Source organism: Natator depressus, chromosome 17, assembly GCF_965152275.1.
Source record: "Natator depressus isolate rNatDep1 chromosome 17, rNatDep2.hap1, whole genome shotgun sequence".
Classification (NCBI taxonomy): domain Eukaryota; kingdom Metazoa; phylum Chordata; order Testudines; family Cheloniidae; genus Natator; species Natator depressus.
Genome location: NC_134250.1, coordinates 16,990,713 through 17,015,463, shown reverse-complemented (window position 1 = coordinate 17,015,463; position 24,751 = coordinate 16,990,713). Strand labels below are relative to the sequence as shown.

Genomic DNA, 24,751 nt, shown 5'->3' with positions numbered 1-24,751 from the left:
GTTTTCTGTATTTAAGTTTCTGAAATTAAAGTTTGCAATTCTGTTTTAACTATATTCGTAATCTTTGTGCCTCAATTAAGATGCAATTTACTTCTTTTGTCAGTATCTCAGCCTTCAGTTCCGCAGTACAAAGTGTTTTTGGTTTGTGCTGCACCTATAGAATCAGCCAGAAAGAAGCCTTTAATACAAGTATTACATGGGCTGTGGCTTTAGTTCATGTGTTAATTAAATGCACACCAAACTACAAGCATTCCCCTACCATTATATAGGCCTAGAGCCCTTTAGACAAAACCAAAAGCAAGGCAGAGGTGTCAAAGTGACTAAGCAGAAAGAGCCCCATGGCTAAATGCAGCAGCTATGTATGGCATTTAAAAACTTTTCAACTTCTACTCAGACAGCCCACCACTGCACATGAATACTTCAGTCAGAGTACTCTGCACTATGTTAAAGAATCATTACTCTGCTTAATACTAGATTTAAGAGTGTAGTTTGATGATTGAACAAGTGGTCTTAAGATCTCATTAAGAGGTTCAGTGGATTAAACCCAGGGCGAGAGATACCAGTCTACAGCCACCTATACAGCACTGTTGAAGACTAGGGCTCAGACTACTGAAGTCTCATTTTTAGCAGCTTGTATTTCCCATATCAAGCTGTGACTATTACCACCAGAGCGGTTCTCAATTACAGTAGGATATAACTAAGAGTTGAGTCTTCCGCTGCATCCCTTCTTTGTCTACTCACCCCCCCCCCCACCCCCACAACACAGCTACTGGTTCTCATTCTGAGTAGCTTTAGATTCTTAAGTGCCACACGCTTAAGTAGTTTCCTGCTGCCACTAAAGCGTTCCTGGAACATGCCAGACTGTCCATATCCACCCTGTGCTGGCTCAATCCACAGACTGCAGAGATCTGGTCCAGTCAACAACACTGTCCTGTTAAATATAGCCTTTTGGAACAGTGTGCGCTACCCACTGTCCTGGGAATCTTTTCTGCCCTGGTCCTCTGCTTGAGGAGTTTACCTGGAGTCCCTTCCAGTGCCTCACTCCTCCATTCAGGGATTGGAATAATGTTTCTCTGCCACAGTAGAGTGTTTTGAGTTCTCGTACTCAGATTTGATTAGTACTTTTAATCCCCGGATTCTTCATGATATTTGAATTTTATTTGACCAGCAATTGAAAGTTCAGCCAATGGTGGTGCAAATGTACATTTATGAATAAGTGGTTTTATACTGCTTTGAAGAAATTACTTCAGACTCTTCTCATACCCCTTTCTACAGTCTGTTTCTGCAAAATATAGTTGGTTCAACAGCAGATTGTATCAGGTTTTACTTCAGTAAGCAAGTCCTTATGCAGGTTTAGATTTAGGTACACCACTATTACTACACTATCAGTAATCTGTTTGGTTTAAGTGAGATTTTATCTGTAAAGAGACTTTAGCTTGGAAGACCTGAGCTCTTTCAAGCTCACTGTTCAACTGGTAAGATGCTAGACAAGTTATTACCGATTCACTAATAAAAATTCAGATAGTTCCCAATTAAGTCACAAAACAGGTATATTATAATGCTCTACATATATGCCTGTCATAAAGGGAAGGGTAACCACCTTTCTGTATACAGTGCTATAAAATCCCTCCTGGCCAGAGGCAACATCCTGTTACCTGTAAAGGGTTAAGAAGCTCAGCTAACCTGGCTGGCACCTGACCTAAAGGACCAATAAGGGAACAACATACTTTCAAATGGGGGGTGGGGGGGGCCGCAGCAGAGGCTTTTGTTTGTGCTCTTTAAGTTTTGTTCTCTCTTGGGACAGAGATAGGCCAGACAGAAATCCATCTTCTCCAACCCATCCTAATCCAAGTCTCCAATATTGCAACCAGTATAGGTAAGCCAGGCAAGGCAGATTAGTTTATTTTTTGTTTTATGTGATTTTTCCCTGTGTTAAGAGGGAGGTTTATTCCTGTTTTCTGTAACTTTTAGGTTTTGCCCAGAGGGGGATCCTCTGTGTTTTGACTCTGAATACCCTGTAAAATATTTTCCATCCTGATTTTACAGAGATTTTTTTATTTTTAAATAAAACCCTTCTTTTAAGAACCTGATTGATTTTTCATTGTTCTTAAGATCCAAGGGTTTGGGTCTGTGTTCACCTGTATGAATTGGTGAGGATCATCATCAAGCCTTCCCCAGGAAAGGGGGTATAGGGCTTGAGGGGATATTTTTGGGAAAGACGCAGGACCATTTTAATGATACAAACTAGGCTACAACACAGTATTGCACAACCCTTATTTCACTAGTTGGGAGGAGCAGCTTTAACCTAAAGCCACCAGGCAAGCAATTAGCTGGTAGGTGCTCTCATCACAACACAAACTCATGCAAGACCAGGGTGTATTTAAAAAAAGTTCCATGATTAAAAATCGAGGCTCCCTGACTAGTGATTTAAATCAATTTCTGACAGTCGGCTGCTTATCTGCTTGGAGACAAAGCAACCATTACTGTGGAATGCTGGGGGGGGGGGCGGCAGCATGGGTCTGCTGCTGTCTGAACTTAGAAGACAGCATGCTCACATACTCTCAGCCCCCCAAAAACCCACTCCCCCACATACACTCCTATCACACTCCACCCCACCCCTATTTGGGAAGCACCTTGCAGTCACTTGCATGCTGAGATAGCTGCCCACAATGCACCGCTCCCAATGCTACTGCAAGTGCCGCAAGCGTGGCCACACCAGTGCACTTGAAGCGGTCAGTGTGGACAGAGTGCAGCGCTTTCTCTACTGCGCTCTCTGAAGGCTGGTTTAACGCAAAGCATTCTACGGCTGCAAGCATAGCCATGCCTTAAGTTGATCTACAAAAGGGCAGTTAGAAGATTCCTTGAGTAACTCAGGAACACAGAAAGCTTACAGGCCAAGAGCCACCCAATAAACACCGCAATGTTCTTTGAGTGTACTAGTAGGTAAGACAGACCCATGTTAGAAGACAAGCAGTGGAATCCAGAATAGAATAGAACTGATCCACTGTAAGACAAAGGAAAGGTAATATTATCACAGCAAATTAGTTTATGTAGCACCTACTGCACAAGTAGAAGACAAGACTTAAGCCAACCTTGGTTTTACCTCACTGCATTTAGTTTGTGTTTCTGTACAGTACTAGTTTCTGAATGCTGAAATGTGGCCAGGAAAGCTTTCAACTAATCCTAAACGTCCTGTTATGGTGATACTTTTCTGTGGCTTAGTCTAGTCAAGTCCCAAAACAGCTAAATGATCAGGCCGTTGTAAAGGTTGCCTTGAAGCACTGCTATTTATATTTCCATCCTCAATACATACACACACACACACACACCCCCCCCCCCCCCATCATCTTATATTTCTTATTTGAGAAAATCTTTTAAGTGTGAAGAATGGCATAGGGCCATTTTATAATTGCCCCCTCCCTTCCATCTCTGAGAGAGTACAAGTTGACAGATGTATGCCTCCCAAATCGAAGAGCAAACTGGGGTATTAGCAGAAGAGTTAGGATACCCATGAACCTCTGAAGGCCTTTATCACATGTAAGCATTCTAGGTTCAAAACAGCCATTTGAACTATCTGGTCTTGATTTCCCAGAAAGCAAGATAATTCACTTGATCACATGATTTCCACAAGGTTTACTACCAGTAATAACCAAGTCTGACATTTTAGTTGATTTGCCTGCAAGGAGGAAACAGGCACAAGTTACAGCAAATTGCAACTGGTACATTTAGGAAACAGATTAAGGTAGTCACAAATTCAAATCCTTACAAGTTGCAAAAGTAATTGTCTCGCTTACTATCTATCTCAGATTATCTGAGTGTCTTTGGTGTGAACCCATAACATACTTGTTATGAAAGTGGTCAAACCCACCGATTTTCAGAGTATGAAACTTGAGCCAGCATCCATTTATGCTGTTCTACATAAGAATAGCATGCATTCCAGGGAATCCACCCATCAGAAGGGGGATGACAGCACACAGGAATATGCCATATAGAGATGTTAACATTCTAGCACTCTGCCCCAAAATACCAAAAACAAAAGCCACACAACCATAGCACCAGCAACATTTCCCATAACACGCACAAGAGAACTCAAAGGCACCTTTTCAGCTTCTTTTCCCTTGCTAACAGCAAAACACTAAACCTGTTATTCATAGTTCTAGGCTGCATTGTTATTCAGAACTGCTGTAAGACAAGTTGGTTCTCTCCTCAAGCAACTCTTCAGAATACAGTTTGTGAATACCAGGTTTGAGTCACTGCAGCTAGCTTGACTATCCAGTTTTAGCTCTCAAGTATTTAGTTGATTTCCTACAGGAAATTACATTACAACCTTCTTGTTCAGAAGATAAACTACCTTTACCAATTCTACCAAGGCCAGGAAAAGCATTACTATCATTTGAGTAATTTGTTATTAGGAGATCCAGTTATTTCTATGGAATCCTATTACATTTAGATAGCTATACTTAGCGTTCTTACAGAGGCTAGACATCTGATCAGTGCTCCAGTTGATCTACCCTGGACTCAAAGAGCACAGGGAACTTTATGCCTAATAAGCATGAGTGTTGCAGGGTGGCTTCGATCACCAAATCTGAAGATCCTGCCTTTGGCAATATCAAATAGATCTTGCCAAAGCTCAGTCTGAGGGAAGGTCTACATTACCACTTTAAGTTGATCTAATTTACATCACCCAGGTGTGTGGGGCACAGGGGGAGGAGGGGGGAAGAAGAGGAGGAAAGACACCCCTGAGCGACAAAAGTTAGTGACTTAAGTGCTGTCTGCACCAGCGCAATGTCAGCAGGAGATGCTCTCCCGTCAGCATAGAGCATCTTCACCAGACAAGCTGAAGCTGCACCAATGTAGTGCTTCTAGTGTAGACCTGCCCTAAGAAAGCATGAATTCCACTGGCATGGTGGCCTATTCCTACCATTACCTGAAAGGATGTACAAGTGGAAGCAAAGTTACAGTATGAAAAAAAGCAGTGGAGATAGATCGGTAAGACTGATATTAAATCACTACACAAACTGGTTAAACATAATTAGTTTACACATCAACTCTAAGATCAAGCATAAGATATGAGAACTCTCCTTCCCACTATATCCTAGATTTTTACTTATTTTCCTATTTACTCTGGTTGACATTTGTATTATCCCACTAACCCTACACTTCACTGAAAGGCCTTTCAGAGTGGCAAGCAAAAGTTACTTCTTCCAGTTTCAATTTAACTATACTGGGTCCTCAATACCAGCAATAGCGACAAAGTTGCATCAAGAGGATCTGGCATGAGTTAAGATGAGTGCATAAAAAGTTAGTGTTATTCCTGCAGAAATAGTTCAGACATGCTTTAGAACCATGATTTCAAGGCTAAGTTAAGACCCTGAAAATGTCCCAGCAAGGGTGCCTAGATCAAGAGATGAGAGTTTGAAGTAGCCATTCTACAAGAAGGAAAATGATCCAGAACACTGGTATTTCTGGCAGAGAAGAGTTTAATTTATGAGGACCAGTTATTTTCAGTTGGGATGTTTACAGCTGTAGAACTACAGCTTTGAAAGAAAAAAAGCTTAAAACAAATGCCTATTTAATCCTTGCTGAATTGGAGATGTAGTTATGTTTTCCATTAGAAAGACACAAGACAGCACAAGAAGGCAGTCTTGGTTAGTTATAAAAATAACTTTTTTTTAAAAATGAGGATTAAGGAAAGATGGACCAAGCATAATGCAGTTATAGTCAAAAAGAAACTATGATACAAGTTAGTCTATTTCCTGTGAAGCACATTTCTGAATCAGTTAGCTGTTTCAGAAATACTACAGAGGAGACTGAATTTTTGCCATCATGAACAGGTAGGTACCTGGAAGTCAGGCTCTCTCAAGGAATTTGGGTGAAAACACACCCAAAAATTAATCTGCCTAATAGTATCAAAACAAAAAAAGTTTCTTCATTGTGGGCACTGAGAAGGCACTATGATTGTTCCTCATTCCACAGTATCCCTTGTTAGTACTTCATCACTTGATGATTACCTGTTCTGACAGTGGCCAATGCCAGGTGCTCCAGAGGGAATGAACAGAAGACAGGATACTGGGCTAGATGACCTTTGGTCTGACCCAGTATGTCCGGTATGTTTAGCGAGATGTCTTGTACAAGCCTTAGATACTTCCATCTTTTTCCATCTAGTCATGTTGTTTTCCCAACTTCTGCTATTCTCCAGGAGCAGGCAAAGACATCACCACCATCAGAAATCTCGAGTTATTCATACTTCAGGTATTACAACTCAAAAGAAAAGGGTAATTATGCTTCTGACAGTTTTTTGTGGTGTGAAGAGGAAGAGAAAAAGTTTTTAATGGTCACCTTGGTTACTGTCACCACCAGAAATTAAAAAATCCAACCAGAACATGGTTGAGTTGGCTGTGTTGATGTCTGGCCACTTAGCTTCTCCTTCCATCAAGGTAAATTACTAGCGTTAATTAAGTTATATTTCCGGACAAAGGATTTGCTGGGGAGGAAAGGCCACTGGAGTCAAAAAGCCCATCCACTAAAGTTTGCTCCTATTTTGTCACTACTCGCTCTCTGGTACAGCTGTCCCAGAAATACTGCTGCTCTGGTGATAATAGTAATTAATGCTTCCCCTTCAAAAAACAAAATCAAAGTTGGGCAATACCAACTTATTACCAGCTAAATGTGAATCTTATATCTGCCTGTCCCATCTAAAGTAAGGCTTGTCATGTTAAATTTGACTATTAATATTCTGTTACACAACAGGACTCCTTTAGTCAAGATTTGACAGCTTCTTGTATTAGTCCAGGATCTAGTTGATATACTGAAAGTATATGCACGTTATAACACTGACAGTGTCTGTAATTTGATATGTGAAATGTGAAAAGTTATATTCCTTCTGTCAATGCATCCTTTACAAAAAACAGGACTGTCTAGTCCACGTTGGAGAGAGACAGACAAGATCTATTAGCATCTTAGAGAAGGTGGAAAGAGGAAGTAAGTTGGATATGAAATCAGATATATTCACATCTGAAGTCAGGTTGAGAAGTTAGGCTCAACACATATATAGCTTTAGATGTTAGTGTTATCCAGGACAAGAAAAGAGTTAGCACTTGGACTATGACTATTACTTTCATACAGGCAAGAGGATCGCCCTTTCAGCTGACAGGAGCACTGACAGCAGCTCAAGTTACAGCACTACTGGGAACCACCATTCTGGTAGCTAGACTTCCCACAACGCAAAAGGTAACCAGGGTAGTATATTGTTGCAGATTGTACGTGAAGAGTGCCTACAGCTTTCCCTAATGTCCTTACATCGCCATGGTTAAAGATTTAATTAAAGGTTCTGCTCAAGTTTGTATTTTCTTTTAGAAAAAGTTAGTTTCTAGCTAGTGGGGAAGATGGCTTACTTTAAAGCTAGTGATACCCTGGTCTAAAGCAGCTTTTGGATACATACAGCACGAACCAGCTTCTGTTGCAGTCTATGGTACTTTGCCACCGATTGGGGGGTAGGAGGAGGGAAACAATTTCAAAAACCACCAAGTACTTTGCTGCCAGTAGAAGGGAAATGGGATGGGTACTAAAAAGAGTCCTAGGGGCTTATAATTGCTATCTAGGATCTCACTTCTCTCTCGCCTAACTGCACTGGAGAATGCAGTTAATCTCTATCCCACTCCTTGCCCTACTAATGGCTCTTAGATCCACTAATTGTTTCTCTACCTTCAGCTCTCCTACCTCACTCACCCCTTGCTCCAAGTCTAACAGCTCTGATTCAGACCTCCTGTGCTCAGGTACCACTACTTAAAAGGATATGGGTATGATCTAGAGCTATTTTATCAAACTTTGATCACACAAAGAATCTCAGACATGTATTTGCTGTCTTTACTCAGCCCCTGCCCTTAATCCCATCCTGTGACTCACCAGCCTTCCTACTATGCATAGCACTGAGTGTGAAGTATTAGTCCCCCCAGAAGCAAACAGTAATATCAGAATATTAGTATGTTACATTTTGTTTGGAGGTACAGCAAATATTGTGGGTGTGAAAAAATGAAACTGAGACTTGGAAGGAGGCAGCCAACAGTCCATCAGATGACAGACAAATCAAGTCCAACCTCTCTGCATTAGGATTTCAAGTGGCCTGCTATCAAAGAGAGCACTGTCTGAGAGTCTCAAGTTTCTGCTCAATTTGCTTTTTAGAAATCCCATCCATGCTATCAAAATGTGGAGAAGAGTCCTACTTGTCAAAATGATAGTCACCCAAAGTAGTAGTACTTTGGAGACTCCAAGGTTCCTTTACCTCCCCCTTCTACCTCCCAGACGTAGAGACATTTACCATAGGTTCAGCGCCACAGAATCCTACAATGGGAACCCACGTGGGGAAGAGCTACCAGCTGTATCATCATATAACACTGTGGGTTACATCTGTTCCAAGTACTATTACAGACAATTTGCAGTTACTCCCAATACTGTTGAATTAGTGATGGCAATGGTGACAAGTTGTCTCACTAGTCATCTTTTAAAGACTAAAGTTTCAAATAAGCAGGAGTTCATCAACAGAAAGGGCATGAAAGCGAAGCCCAAAGCACTGAAACCAATTCTACCTGTACGCTCAAGTGCCCATTCTCTGAAGTTACCCACACTTTTTCTTGTTAGCCCTATGCTGGAGTGGCCCAGGATTTCAGAGACTCCTTACAGAAATCAAATCTACATAGTTTCTTTACCATTCTTTCAAGAAATCCAATATCAAATTATGCAATCTTCAGGAGTAATGCCATCAAAATAGTAAGGTACTGTGTCTATTTAGGCCATCATTTGGTCTTGTAACTCTTAAGTTACATAATATAGAACCAAGAAATTTTGTAAAAAGAAAAAAGAAAAAGGAGTACTTGTGGCACCTTAGAGACTAACCAGTTTATTTGAGCATGAGCTTTCGTGAGCTACAGCTCACTTCATCGGATGCATAGCATATCGTCGAAACTGCAGAAGACATTATATACACACAGAGACCATGAAACAAAACTTCCTCCCACCCCACTGTCCTGCTGCTAACAGCTTATCTAAAGTGATCATCAAGGAAGGCCATTTCCAAGAAATTTGGTTTGTGATCATAAGCCATGTCTTTGAGGCATTTGATTATTCATTTTGTCAGATAAGCATCAGTGACTCGAAGCAGAAAGTTGAAAAATTCTTAACCTAACCAGTCTTTATTGCAGTTACTGAACTTCGCAATTACTACAAAATAGACCCCTTACACTACATACACTCAACGCCCATACACAAAGATGCAAACTACTAAGCCCTTCTAAGGAGCTATAGGATTTCTGGACAAATCTATACCTATCAAGATTAATGTATCTCAGCAGGCACTCACACTGAGTATAGACACCGTAAAATTTTCAGTACCACGAAAGGGAACAGATACACATTTAACATTGCTATTGCTAACACTTCGTTTTAGCCACATTATGCACTGGACACCTTCCTTACAACTTTTTTTTTACGACATCTTTAAGAAATTATATACTAGTTTACACTGTTACACGTGTGTAGTTTACCAGACAGACAGGATTCATTAAATCAGTGAACGCACAGGAACTTGGTTTTTAATCTGCTTAGCAGCTGGAGTTCAAACCTTAGAGGAGCCTGGGGTTGAACTCTAGTTGCTAACCTGAATTAAAAGCCTGGTTTTCACTGTTATTTTAACTAGGATGACCAGACATGCCAATATTATTGGGACTCTCCCAATATTAGGGGCTTTGTCATATATGCAACTAAACCCCTCCCGCCCACCCCCCAAAAAAGTGTCCCAATTTTCCACACTTGCTATCTGGTCACCGTAGTTTTAGTTCACATTAGCTAACCCGAGTTCATGCATTCTTTTGCAACTTAGACATACCCACTGAAAGCTAGACACACCAAGCAGGAAGTTGCATTTTAAAAAAGTTGATATAAAACAACATTCTAAAAATTGCTTATGTCACAAGCTAGGCATTAAATACTGGAAGAGAACTACTGGTCATCTTGTTCCCTCATTCTGCTTTGGATGGACTGCCCTGGTACACTATGATTTCTACTGCTCTCCCCCCCCCCCCAAGTCTAATTCCCATAATTCCTCTGACACTAGATCTACACTTTGGTTTCCATTGTCACTGAATGACTCCTTCCCCTGTGCGACTCCTCCACTCTCTAAAGCCTCCTTTGTCAGAGTTTAGTTATACTTAGTGCCATATATTTCCTTATGATGTGAAGCAATTTTTTTTTGCACAAGACAAGAGGAAGGCCATTAGGTCTGACTAACACCTTAGTCAAATACCGGGTAAATCTGTTTTTAAAGATGATTACTTCATTCTGGTAGCAGGAAACTAGAGGGATCAAGGGGGAGCACGTGCTCCGTAGGGGAGGGAGAAGAGCGAAAATGACACGCTGCTTGCTGCAGCCGACACAGCCACAACTGCTGGATCATTTCTCTTTAAATCTGGCAGCGAGCTGCACATGGAGCTGCATTGTGAGGCCAGCCGCCCGGGCGGCCCCGCGCATGCTCGGCGCTGCCGCCGGGACAGGCCGAGCCGAGCCAGGTCCCCTTGTATCAGCAGCAGTGGCTGAGGCACACTGGGCTAGCCATGCAAGGCTGGTCAGGCCAGGGACAAAGGAAGGGGGAGGGGAGATCGAGACGCGAGTCGGAAAGTGAATCAAGCAGCGACCCCGACCTTCCCTGTCGTCTCCACTCCCCCAAGACACCTGGGGCAGAGCCGGATCTCGCTATCTTCTTCCATCCCGCGCCCCCAACCCCAGCCCCCTACCCTCACTTGGCACCCACACGCCTCCAGCCCAGACCCCGGCTTGTCAGATCCATCGCCCCCCCCACCCCCGCTTTCCCCCGAGCCTCTTCAGAGCTTAAAACAAAAGAAGGGAGGAGGAAGATGCCCACCCTTCCCCGCAGCAGGGGGGAGCGCCATGCCCGCTGTTCCGGGGGAAAGAGGGGCTGTGACAGCTGCAGCCCCTCAGATCCTCCCCGTAAGGGGGGGGGGACGGGGACTCAGCCCCACACAGACAAGCCAAGCGATCGCCTCCTGGAGCTTTGTTGCCGAGCAGCACCCCAACCTAGCAAGGGGAGGGGAGACACCCTGGGCACGTTCACAGGGGGGGGAGCACAAGGGAATCCCTCAAATCCTCTTTAGGCCCCGCCCCGAGAGAGCACAAGGAGACACCCCCCCCATCCGCCTGCCACCTGGGGGGAGGGGGGGGGAGAAAGATTCCAACGCGCCCGACAGCGACCTCCAGCCCCCCCAAACACCCCAGCCTGAGCCCCTCCCCCGCTTCCACCACGCAGCTCCCCTCCTCCCCCCGGCGGCCTACTTCCCTCAGCTCCCGGCGTGAGGGGGAAGGGGTGCCCCAATCTGCCCTCCTCCCCCCCACGCCTGTCCACACAACCGGCCCGTAACTTACCCCCCCCCCACCCGCCGCCCTCATGCTCCCGCCCCCCACCGCCAGCTCCCGTCCGCCCCAGGCCCGACGCAGCTTGCCCCCCTGAGCAGGGCTCCCGGCCCGCCGCCCCCAGCCTGGGCCCCAGCCCGGCTACCTGCTAGTTGCCTCCGCAGTAGCAGGGCGGACTGGAGCTCCGTCATTCTCCCCCTCTCTGCCCGGGGAGGGAGTCCGAGCGGCGGCGAGGCTGCTGCGGCGAACGAACTGGCCGGCGGCGGCGAGTCCCCCTCACGCCGCCCGCTCCTGGCCCCCCCGGGGTCTGGCTCCGCGTCGGGCGCCGCCGTAGCACACAGGGTCCCTAACCGGGGCTTAAGCCCGTCGCTCCGTGTCTGCCGCTCACTCACCACCTCCCCCCGCCCTCCCGGAATTTCACTGCACTCCGGGCCCCGGCGCGCAAGCGCACTCCCCACAACCGGGCTCCGGCGGCCGGCCGCCCCGCGTCGCCATCTTGGGGAGGGGGTCCAGGTGGATCCACCCCCACCGCCATTTTGAGAAGGTCAGGCGATGGCCCTCGCTGTAACCCGGAGAAGGAGAAGGCCCACGGTTGGTGCTGCTGTTGGCCTTGGCAGTGGCCCACACCCAGGAGGACTCCCAGTTCCTCCCCTCGTGGAGCAGGGTCTTTCGCTCCTGCATCTTCCTGATAGTATGTCTGGGGGACACAACTCTCCCGAGTGAAGCCCGGCCCAGCAGCCTCCTGAGGCCATGCGTGCCTGGCGGTGGGGAGCTGGGTCCCAGTGGAGTTACCTCAGCAGCTCAAGGGAAGGGGGCAGGACAGTTACTCTGCATTTCCACAAGCCCTGATTTATTCAAAGGGGTGCAGCAAAAAAGGGCTGCCCCTAGATAATTATCCACCAAACCCCTGCAGCCCTCAGCCTACCCAAGTACCACCTCCTCCAAAGCCCCAGAAAATAACATGGGTTTTCAACGTGAGGCCGGGCGAGGGCCAAGGCTTAGGGAAATGGCTGCGGCTAAAAGAAAACTCTTCTTTCTCTCTACCCTGTGTGGGAGCGCTGCAAAGTGTATGTACTTTTGCTTATTGATTGTGTGATGTGAGCTTTCTCTGAATGAGCTCAAGGAAATGAAGTAGCACAGGACAAGCTCAGTCACCAGCTCTGGCTCTCCTGGGTCAGCCCAGAACAAAGGTACTCTGGGACTGGGGTTATGGAAGCTAGGCTGGGCAGTAAGGGGAAGGATTATAAAAGAGGTAGCCCCCCTGGTAATTCCTTGAGAAAACATAAAATCTATTAAGAAAAGGAGTACTTGTGGCACCTTAGAGACTAACAAATGTATTTGAGCATAAGCTTTTGTGAGCTACACGAAAGCTTATGCTCAAATAAATTTGTTAGTCTCTAAGGTGCCACAAGTATTCCTTTTCTTTTTGCGAAGACAGACTAACACGGCTGCTACTCTGAAATAAAATCTATTATGTTGCTTTATAGTTGAAGGGAATGGGGATGGTTGTAGGGTCTCTATATGAAACATTTAGGAAGAGGTTTAAAACAACAATTAAAGGGCTGAGGAAAGGGCCTTGGGAGCATGGAAGTTGTCTGAAGGGAAGTGATTTAAGCTAGAAATCCGGTAAATAATCTGGAAAAAGTAAGAGCTGCTTGTGTGATTGTCTCAAAGGGTTGTTTGAGCCCTTAGAAGAGGTGCAGGCCTCTATGCTGAATAGTGAAGTGTTTTGTTGGATTCTTATTATTTATATTGTTTATTTAATCCTGTAAGAAGTGGAGTCTTTGGTTAGAGGACTGAATTACACAACTAATGAGGAGAAACTGAGGAAGTAGCTGTCTTTCTACAAAGATAAGGCAAACTACATTTGCAAAGGGCTTTACTTTGTGATGGCTCTCTAAAATAAATAAATAGGTCCTTTTCCCCCCCAAAAAGTCTCCTAGAACTATGGAAAATACTTTTCTTATTGATGGAAGGGCACTAGAATTGGGGTTGGCCACAGAGTGTGAATCAGTAATTTACTAAGGGAAAGCCACATCAGAGGGGGAAATCTTGCATTGAGTTCTGAAAGTGGAAAGGCGTGCAGCGAGTTTCATTACTATTGCTTCCTTTCTCGTCACTCTGCCTCACTGAAGTTCTAAGGCTTATGTGGCATTAGCTCAGATCACCTATATCCAAAGTAACTTCTCTTGAGGTAGTCTAGTGAGACCAGTCAAATTGCACAGAGTGGTTATATTAGCTGCACAGAGTAGCTGAATCCTGGCTGCTTTACTAGCTCAAGATTCAGAAGCATTCGAACTTCAACCCATGCCCCCAGTGAGCCAGTTAGAGCAAATTTAAAGCACCTCTTCAGTTGAGCTAGAAATGTCTGTGTGTGTGAATGGGAGTCTGGTTACGGGCATCCCTGGACTTACTCCTCAAGCTAATGCTGCAGTGAAGCTAACCCCACATGTGGCCTGAAAGCTGGCAATTCAGCTGCTCTAATGCATTGGTCATTCTAACACTACCCCTCCTCCCCTCGTTACTTCTGCTATCGCTCTACTGATCTTTTTGATCAAGGCTTGGTCCTCTTATGTAATTCAACTGAGATAACACAAGAATTTCCAACACAGATGAAATATACCCTCTTTCTTCCCTTCACCAATATTGTTATCATTAGAGGGAATCACACTGAGGGGATAGAGAGCTGAGACCTATTGTGAGGGGTGGAAATGGCCACCCATTCATTGGGATGTAGACTCTGATTCCAAAACTTATTTCACACAGCTCCCAACCTGCAACGCTTTGTCAGTTTCATTCAGTTCTTAAAAACAATATTTAATTTTTATGTTAAAAGTCTCTAGTGTGGGAGTTCATTTTGCACTTTATAGTGCTAAGCAATGAGATACTTTTGAGGAGCTATGATGGGAATTGGGATAGGGATCCAGAATGCAGTGATACTGCAACAGTTGCAGGGAATACTTTTTATGAGCCTGCTATACTGGTAACCCTGAAACATAATAGGTAATGTGGATGTGCTGGTATAATTCTTAAATGTAGAAAGGACTTCAGCAAACCCATTGTTAAGCAGGACCATTGTTGTAGGCTTACTCCAGACTAGCCAATCCAGACTGAGGTATTGAATGTTTCTCAGGTCAGTGGGTTAATAGTTAAAAATGTGGTAAGATATGTATTAAATCTTTAATGAAAAAATCTCAAACTCTAAAGGTAAGGAGGATTTTTGATAGAGTAGATCAGAAATATGTCAATAATAGTCAGGGCTATTCTAAATTTTAGTTATATAATTCATGTCATAAAGTTAATTGAAACAGAATTTCAAGGTTCTGACAAGAAGACAAAAGTCAGAACTTGTCTCATACACAAACACCAGTGGTATGACCCAAAGCAGTGTGTATGGGAAACCTTTTGCTTGATGTTAAATGTTGCTGGATTTGGGTGGGGGGGGGGGGCGGTGGCTGGATGGCTCAGGTGAGTGGTAACAGGAGATGGTGCTTTTACCCAATAGGTGGTTGTTTTTAAACTCCGTTTGAGTTAGCATTATGATGGCTGGTGGTACACAACATGCAAAATGAGTTGGTGGTGTGAGAGCAGTTCATATTTCAGCTGTCCTTATCATGAGAAACCATCACCACAGTGAGCACATACTGACACTGTTGTTAGCAGACTTGGAGACAGTGTGTTGTGAACTACCCACTTGCACTGAGAAGTGGTCACTCCAACTCAGAGATAGGGCATGTTTGTGGGGAGCATAAGTGAAGCTTGTATGGATTCTATATATGTTCTGTGCATAAAAGGAAGCTTTAATTCTCAATGCCAGTCAAGCCAGTACTAAATTAATTCAAGTTTCTGTTCTAGCTGTCAATCCAGACATGAGTACATATTTCTGACAAGTCTATTACTAGATTGCAGTTCCAAGAACAGTTCTGTAGCCTATTACAATATAACCCAAATCATACTGTACCTAGCCATGAGGTCACTTGTTGGCAAAGTGTTCTTTCTTAACCATGGGGAGCTTCATGGGGGTGACTTGTGATACGGGCTCTCAGTGCCGGGCAGCACAGTGCCTACACAGGCACTGCGCCACCCTAACTACATTGACCTAAACACTATGCCTCTCGTGGAGGTGGACTTATTAGGTCGCTATAGTGGGGGACTTACACTGCTGGAAGCAATGCTGTAGTGTAGATACTTCGACTTAGGTCGACGTAAGGCAGCTGAGGTCGACCCAACTCTGTAATAAGAACTGGAGTACTTGTGGCACCTTAGAGACTAACAAATTTATTAGCGCATAAGCTTTCGTGGGCTACAGCCCACTTCATTGGATGCATAGAATGGAACATATAGTAAGAAGATGCCATACAAACTGTAAGAAGCTAATTAATTAAGATGAGCTATTATCAGCAGGAGAAAAAAAACTTTTGTAGTGATAATCAAGATGGCCCACTGTAATATAGACCTGGCCTTAGTAGAAGTAACAAGGATTGTTTGGTCAGAAGCTGAGGGTAATGATCTTTCCCTTGCACCATGATAACTATCTGCACGGGGCAGATTAGGGAAAAGTGGTGTGCTTACCACACCTAACTTCTGTATACTCATGACACCAAATGACGCTCTACTCTTAGTAGATAGCATAGATCTCTGTAATGCAAATGTATTTCATGCATGCTGAGATCAATGAAATGAAATTTAAATTGCATAATTGATAACTATCATTAGGCTTAAAACTTAATCCCACTAAGACAAATGAGAGCATGTCATACCTCTTATTGTTTCAGACTGTTTGCAGATTTGAGCAGTCACCACTGCGTCAGTTTACATCCAGCTCACAATCTGAAGTTTTTGTTACATAAATAGTAAACAAACAAACAAAAAACCCCTGTAGTCCTTATGGTTAGAAAGGCTTAGGTTCTCGTACCCAAGCAGTCACCAGGGGAAAGGACCATTTTGCTGCGCTGCTGTAAGCAAGCCCACTCTAAGCCTTTACCTTTTTATAGTGCATTCCTTAGCACTGGTATCTGAGTGACTAAACCTGAATGAGCTTGTGTGTGTGATGAGGGCCAAATTTTCTCCTGAGAGATAGTATGAGGGCAGCATTTGGCTTCAACCTTGCAAGCATACTCAGCTTCATGCCAAAAGCAAGTATTCTGCAAACTCTTCTGTCACTGAGGGCTCAGAGGAAAAGAATAGAGCCAAGCACTGGGTTCTTCCATATACAACACCCTGTTTCAGGGATTTATACAATGGCTTGAATAACAGCACAGCAAGGTCTAAAAGCTGTGTTATTTTTCTGCTTAAACTTGATCTATAAATAAAGTGGGAAGCTGGACCCTAGGACCAGTACTAAGTATGGTCAGAACTATTTTATCTAAGTTCAAACCCACTCCTGCATAACAGGTTCAAAAGTTCAACTCCTACTCAAATGTTGCTGGGTTCATGTTCCACTGGGAAGAGCAGGAGGAGTATCCAATGAAAAATAGAGCAGAGAGCAGCACAGTGGCAAACTGTAAGGGAAAAAAGTGTGCACCTACCACAGCACATCCCTTAATAGAGTGAACCTCACTGAAATATCTGTTGTTTATTTGTATCACCCTAGTGCTTAGATGCCCCAACTAAGATCAGAGCCCTGTTGAGCTAATCCTGCATAAACATGTACTAAGACGTTTCCCTGTAGAGTTTAGAGTCCTAACAGATGACATAGACAAAGGGTGGGAAGAGAAACAATCACATTGTGCTGAAGTGATTTGCCCAAGATCTTACAGCAGCCTGTGTTGGAGCAAGAAATAGAAGCTGGGTCGGACTCCCAATCCAGTGTCCCACTGGCTCTTGTCCTACGCCCAGGCCTCAACACACACAGGGCACATCTACACAATAACAAAAAACAATCCTGTGGCAGCAAGTCTCAGAGTCTGGTTCAACTGACTCAAGCTCACATTGTGGGGCTAAAAATAGAAGTGTAGATGTTTGGGCTCAGGCTGGAGCCTGGGCTTCAAGACTCTCCCCCTTGCCAAGTTTCAGACACTGACTCCAGCCTGGGCCCGAATGTTTACACTGCTCTTTTTAGCCCCACAGCACAAGCTCTAAGAGCCTGAGCCACTTGACCTGGGCTCTGAGACTCACAGGTTTTTTTGCTGTGTAGACATACCCACGGAATATTGACTTCTGTCTTGCATTTAATGTAATTGGCACCAGTCTGTTATGCCTTAATGAGCATAGCAGTGTTCCATACTGCTCAAGTTCTTCTGGTTCTCTGGCAGAATAACATTTGGGGGGAGGGGAAGAGTAGAGTGGAGTGACTTGGGTTGGGAGGAAGAGCAAAAAGATGATGATGGGTTGGGAGGGGGGCAATACAGCAGTCTTAGTCCTTTCATAAAATTCCCATTGCAATCAATAAGAAAGGAGTGTAGGATTAGGTCATAATTAAAGCAGTCTATTCTCTATTGCTCCTGTGGCCACAACCCACAAAGGGATTATCAGTATTTGTCTGGCTCCCAGCCCTGCGTCTAGTATTCTGCTAAAGCAGAATTACACAGCCACTTATAACAAGGTCCTTATCTGGTGCCAGAAGTGAACCATTTCACAGATTCTTGAAGTGCCCCCTTTGAAGTGGGAGTCTGAACTTCCAGAGCAGGGGTTGGCAAACATTTTGGCCCGTGGGCCACATCTGCATATGGAAATTGTATGGCGGGCCGTGAATGCTCACAAAATTGGGGGTTGGGGTGTTGGAGGGGGTGAGGGCGCTGGCTGGGGGTGCAGGCTCCGGGGTGGGGCCAGAAATGAGGAGTTCAGGGTGTGGGAGGGGGATCAGGGCTGCAGCAGGGGGTTGGGACACAGGGGTGGGGCTGGGGATGAGGAGTTTGGGGTGCAGAAGGGTGCTCCTGGCTGGACAGAGGGGTTTGGAGGGTGGGAGGGGGATCAGGGCTGGAGTGGGGGGTGGCTCAGGGGTGCAGGCTCCAGGCGGCACTTACCTCAAACGGCTCCCAGAGCAGCAGCATGTCCCCCCTCTGGCTCCTACACGGAGGTGCGGCCTCGTGGCTCTGCTGCGCGCTGACCCGTCCACAGGCACCGCCACTGCAGCTGTCATTGGCTGTGGTTCCCAGCCAATGGGAGCTGTTGGGGCGGTGCTTGGGGCGGGGGTGACATGCGGAGTGGAGTCCCCTGGCTGCCCCTACGCATAAGAGCCGGAGGGGGGACATGCCGCTGCTTCTGAGAGCCGCACGGAGTGGCCCCCGACCCTGCTCCCCGGCTGGAGCGCCGGAGCGGGGCAATCCCCAGACCACACTCCCCAGCGGGAGCTCAAGGGCCAGATTAAAATGGCTGACGGGCCGGATGTGGCGCATGGGTTGTAGTTTGCCCATCCCTGTTCTAGAGCCCTGTGCAGATACAAAATTTGTATCCGCGTCTGATCCATGATCCCCAAACATGGTCTGTGGATAGCCGCATCTGCATCCACAGATATAAAGCGGATACCTGGAGATTTGCAGGGCTCTAGATATAAAATTTATCCATTCATAATCTGCATACATGGTCTGCGGATATCGACAGATTTGCAGGGCTCTACCTACTTCAAAGAGCCATGGAAGCCAGTACATAAGATTCTGGGGAACATCTAAGCACGATTGCTGGCAAACAGCTGAATGTGTGGGATGTGTTATGGAAATTATGGATGTATTATGTGATTATGGTTGGCAGACCTGCTGAATTAGCAAAACAGATAGATTTGGGAGTCATTAGTAGCTGTGGACCCGATTCTCCTCTCAGTTACACCAGTGAACTCTATTGTCTTCTGGAGGATTTGGCCTTGTAAGTGGGTTTTTGTTGCTACTTCCACTAGACTTTTTTAAAAACCTGCTCATGCCCTTACATCGAGAAAAGTATAAAACCTAGAGCATTTTGGCCCTTCCTTTCCCAGTCTACAAGATTATTTTTGACTATAAAAGCACTTACAACAAAGAACTATTCTGGCCTGAAATTCTGTATGGCAAAATGGGGCTTAATCTTGCTCCTGTCTGAAGTCAATGGAAAAACTTTACTGACTTCAGTGAAGCAGGATTGAGCTCTGATTCTGCAGCATAACTCCACTGAATTCAACATTTCTTGGGGGATGAATTTGTTTCCATATGTACTCCTGTCTATATACGAGGTATAACCAAAGCAGCTATCGCTTTGGAATTTAAGCTTTTCTTCTGTTCCTCTGATCCTTGTTTTGATGAGGTTTGAACAATGTTGGTAAGTGTGTAACAGTAACTACAGATGAGCTGTTCTACAGAGAAACAGTTTCAAAACAGATAGGAATCAATTAAACATCTGAATCTTAAACAACCATTTGGTTTTAAGCAGCCTAAAGTCCTTTAAAAGGCTGATGTAACTGTAAATGTGTCCTTAGGAAAAACACAATTTTAAAGTTGGTGAAGGGGGAAAGTCCATTGTATTCCTGGAAACTGATGCAAAATGTTTCAAAAGCTGCTGTATTTTGGATGCATCAATATTTGGGTGCTAGGTGCTTGAGGCATGGGCCGTGAAGCCTTATCTCTTTAAGGCCAGGAATTCTGGGGAATGTAGTCTTGGCGTTATATTACTGATCATGTGAGCAAGGCCAGATATAAAAGGAAAAACCTGATGCTTACTCTGGGGGAGACTTGGATAGAATACATGTTGTGTTTGGGTTAATCTATGGAGAATGCCTTGGAAGGAGCAGTGATTTTTGGAGCTGAGGAAAAAGAGGCATAAATATAGTCTGGAGAAGAATTCCAAGAAGGAGTAAATGATGTGTAAATGTAGCCTTGGGCTTAGGCTTTGTGGACAGATTCCTGGTGAGAAGGAGCCTTGAGGGGAAGAACTGGAAGGTAATTGGAAGATAGTCTGAAGAACTGCTAGAGATTTTATGGTGGTGGCAGAGGTGAAAGTAAGCCGGTCCAGTATGCTGTGCTGGACCGGACCAGCTTCCCCAGCTGTGATTTAAAGGCCCTGGGGCTCTGGCAGAGGGGCTCCGGCGGTGATTTAAAGGGCCAGTTGGCTCCAGCCGCTGTCGGGAGCCCTGGGCCCTTTAAAGTGCCGCCGGAGTTCCAGCAGCAGGGCTTTAAATCCCTGCCTGAGCCCGGCTGCCAGAGCCCCGGGGTAGCGGCGGCAGGGCTCCTGCGGTGATTTAAAGGGCCCAAAGCTCTGTGGCAGCTGGAGCCCCAGGCCCTTTAATTCGCCCCTGAGCCCTGGGGCTCTCAGCCACCTCTGCAGCTGGTAGCTCCGGGGTGATTTAAAGGCCCGGGGGCTCCCAGCCACAGCCGGAGCCACGGGGCCTTTAAATCTTGATTGGCCTCAACTGGAAGAGGCAGGGCCTTTAAATCTTGATTTAAAGGCCCTGCTTCTTTCAGTTGAGGCCACGCCCCCTCAGGACTCCAATTTAAATCCTTCAAGTTATTTTCACCCCTGGGTGGTGGTGAATCACACTCTAAGAGGGGTAGCTCTGTTTGAGACTTCATTAAACCAGAATGATCTTACCTTGAAACTGGTAAGTTTGTGCAATTACACCAAAAGCACTAACAGATGGGGAAACTGAGGCATGGTCCACGCAGGAATGTCAGGACATAGATAAGCTGACTGTGTGACAGATGTCCAACTTGATACAGCCTGGTCTTGATTCTTCAGAAATGCTGTGTCCCCAGTTCCAATTGGTATTCTATTGTTCAACAGTGCAATTAATCATGATTAAATTTTTATCGTGATTAATTTTTTTGAGTTAATCGTGTGAGTTAACTGTGATTAATTGACAACCCTAGTATAGTGTCACTAAAGTCACTGGTTATACCAGTGTAAAACTGGGGTACATTAGAGGGGAATAGCCACAAGAAATTTTGAGTTTGACTCTTTTGATGGCCTTGGACCTGCCATTACATCTCATCATATCCTCATGTCTAAAAGGGGTACTAAAGTGTGTGTTGTGAGAATTAATTAATCAATGGGTGTAACCTTGTGATCTTTTTTTTTTTTTTTTTTTAGGTGAGTTGGAAGATTTTTGCTTCCTCACTTACAGAGTCTGGTCTAACTCAAAAGACATCCAGTTTTGTAGCACTTTGCAATCTATCAAGGGAATTTCAGGAGAAGAAATATGGAGGAGTCAGTGTTTAGATTTGGCTTGTCTGAGGTTGGTATGTTGTCAGAAGGACACAAATTTAAGTATTCTCATTTGAAGAAAATAAGAGGCTACACTTCTGTAAATGAGAATATGACATGATCTCATGATTTGACGAGAGGGCCGGGAGCCAGGAGTTAAAATACTGGCTTTGGTACTGACTCCTTTTCTGGTCATTGGCTGGTCACTTAACAGCTCTTCCTCAGTTTCCTCAACTGTATAATGGGATTATTATCTAGCTCGTGGGGGTTTTGTGTAGATTAAAGCACTTTTGTTAAAATACTTTGCATTCTTCAAGTCTCTGTAGAATGGGGATGTTGCTGTATATTCATGTAATCAGGAGAGACACCAAATTTGAGGCAGTAGTTCCCTGTAAATGTCATAAGTGGAAAAGGTATAGAAAGAGAAGACTATACTAGTGCGCTAGGTAGTTAGGACTGTTGTCCTCTTTTAATCTGAATTAATTTGTTACCCATTATCTCCTCCAAAAATGCACTCTAGAGATAACTGTACTTACAGCCCTAGTGCTTGTCTTCCTTGTACATTACAGGCATAAATTGTGAAGCTTTTAAAATGATAGATGGCCAAAATTAACTGCAGTGATAGAGAATCTTCTGTCTGAATGATATTTGACTACATAACACTAAAAAACAGTAATATGAGTTGCATCTTCTATTGCAGTAGCACAGAGCCTTGGAGAAACAAAAATATTTTTAAAAAGTACACACATTATTGTCAACAGTTTATATCAAACTTGGTGCACAAAACAAAAGCCAGCTTCTATGCATGGCAAATAACTTTTTTTCCCTGGTATTTGTTAGTATCTTTCAATCTGTAACCAAGGAGTATTCCTACGGAGACCAATGGGAGCAATGGCTCTGGGTGTGACTTTGTATAGCAGAGCCCTAAGAGGTCATCAGCAAGCAGTGAGGCCTTGTCTATGCTAGAAAAGATTTTGCACTTTAACAATACTGGTATAGTTAAATCTGCAAAGCCCCCTACTGTGGATGCAGTTATACCAGCATAAAAGTGCTTATTCCAGGCTGGGAAGCAAAATAAGGTACACTAGTTTAACTGCTTCCACTCTTGCACTTACATTGGTATAACTATATAGGTAAAAAATTGCATCCCTAACCAAAGGTTAAATCAGTATAAATTTTTCTAGTGTAGACGAGACCTAGTAAGTCCTGACTCAGTTTTCACAGATGCCCGAGGGAAGGAAACGCTATAAAGTCAGCTACTGGGGAGAGTGCGGGGGGCTGAACTAAAGGGAGAATGCCTTGTGGAGGAAGGTTTTCTATCTGGCCACTTTGGTGCTCAGGTCATGCTCAAGTGTTGGGTTCTTCTTGGCTTGATTTCTGATCATGTAAAATTAGTGTTTTTGTTTTCGCAGCTATTGTGCTCTGAAGGGGGAAGAGAAACACAGGTGGCTTGAGTTATATTTGTCTGTTCAACCAGTTGAATCACTCCACCAGCTTACACTTGTTTCCTTAACTTCTGTTTTTTCCAGGAGCATCTTCATGCAGTGGGCCTGAACACATTTCACCAACACAAGTGAAGTAAGCCACAGGAGTACAAGCCCTGTAAGGTAAGGAAAATCACTATATTACAGACTGGAATATTGAAGCATGGAGGCCAAGTGACTTACCCAGGATCAGAGTATTCCTAAATTCGAATTTTCATCTTCTGTGACTGTCCAGGGCTTTATAAACAAAGTCCTACTCAACTCCATTTAACATGTCATTTACATTGGTAAATCCTTATAGCTTTTATTCAGAAAGGTAGTCCCACTGTAGTCAATACCGTAGTCACTATGTAAAGCTGTAGGATCAAGTATATGGATCGCTTTCAGCTTTAGAACGTCTTTAGCTTATGAAACAACAAGGTTGCTTCACAAGGTAGCATGGCTGAAATCTAAGGATTACTACATTGGAAGCCAGTCGGGTATATTAGAGACAGTAATTGAGTAGATTATTTATAAGGCCTGTTTTCTGACCTTCCTTACAGAAACGGAATAAAGAGGGAGACCATAACTGCCTATTCCTAAATGAGTCAGAACAGTAGCAGAGACCATCATTTTTCACCAAAAGAAAATATACCATTCAACACTCATAAACCTCAGTATGCTGCCTGCTCACAAGAACAAAGCAGACAAGTACCTGGTAATACTCCATTTAAAATACAAGTAAGCCACACTATTATACCTGCCTTTCCAATTTACTTGGATGTGGGTTTCTTCTATATGCTTGAAAGAGACTACAGGTCACAACTCTGTCCTGACAAACTCTAGCAGACTACTCTGCTCGAGACAAAGTAGCAGAAACACCATGACAATAAAATTCTGGTATTGGCATCTTGACCCTTTGTTTCAGGAACATGAAATAAAACAGTGACAAAACAATTGTCTGGTGCAGTTTCAAGGTGGGGAACAGCCAACATGTCTTTGGGTAGGGAAGAAAACAATGCCTAAATTTCTGTAATCGTATGTAATCTTCTGTTAAGTACAGTGTGCCTTCAGAGGCCATGTTCACACTTATTTATATTTGGATATGGATGCTAGATGGAAGTGGAAAAAATAAAAAAAGGAGTGTCTGCTTTGGTAGCCAATCCTATGAGTATTTAGTGATCCTGCAAGTAGTTGACCATAGGCCATGTGGGCAGGGCTGTCAAGGTGTTCCGACTTTGATTTCTGGTTGACACACGCTGCAAAAGCCACTGTTCCAAGAGAGTGAGATATTTTCAGAAATGTTTTAAAAATAAGGCTAAATGAGAGCTCACTCAAAATAAGAATCTCAGCAGGTCTTTCTTTGTGGTTTGTCTGTCTATCTTAGGTGTTTATATTGCCCCCATCACCATAGTATCTGAGCACTTCACAGTCCTTCATATGTTTAGCCTCACAACACCCACGTTTTACAGATGTAGAACTGAGGCACAGAGACTTGCCTATGATACATAAGGAGACTGTGACAGAGCAGAGACTTGAACCCAGGCCTCTGGAGTCCTCAGCTAGTGCCCTATTCAGTGGGTCATCCTTCTTTATTTGGTTAGTATGCTGACCCCAAAGACCTGCTACATAATATCTTGTGACCACCAGAGACTCATAACAGCAGATTATCCTGGGCCTGATCATGCTCCTATTCTAGCAATCTGAGTCTGGGATCATGCCTGATGTTTCATGACGAGTAGGACGGCAGATTTGTCACATCATTT

The 24,751-nt window shown here is 44.4% G+C and overlaps 1 protein-coding gene and 1 long non-coding RNA gene across 2 annotated transcripts in view; one reads left to right on the top strand and one right to left on the bottom strand.

Moving 5' to 3' along the window:
• Positions 1-11,846, bottom strand: part of UBE2G1 (ubiquitin conjugating enzyme E2 G1) — a 41,285-nt gene extending 29,439 nt beyond the window's left edge. Inside the window, exon 1 of the mRNA XM_074974693.1 lies at positions 11,564-11,846. Within this exon, the coding sequence (XP_074830794.1) occupies positions 11,564-11,609 (46 nt within the window). The 5' untranslated portion in view covers positions 11,610-11,846. The remainder of the gene's footprint in view (positions 1-11,563) is intronic.
• Positions 11,847-20,132: 8,286 nt separating this feature from the next.
• LOC142000431 (uncharacterized) lies at positions 20,133-24,093 on the top strand. The gene is made up of 4 exons (XR_012642247.1): positions 20,133-20,261; positions 21,409-21,553; positions 23,052-23,129; positions 23,549-24,093. It is a non-coding gene; the product is annotated as an uncharacterized LOC142000431 (long non-coding RNA).
• Positions 24,094-24,751: the final 658 nt, after the last annotated feature.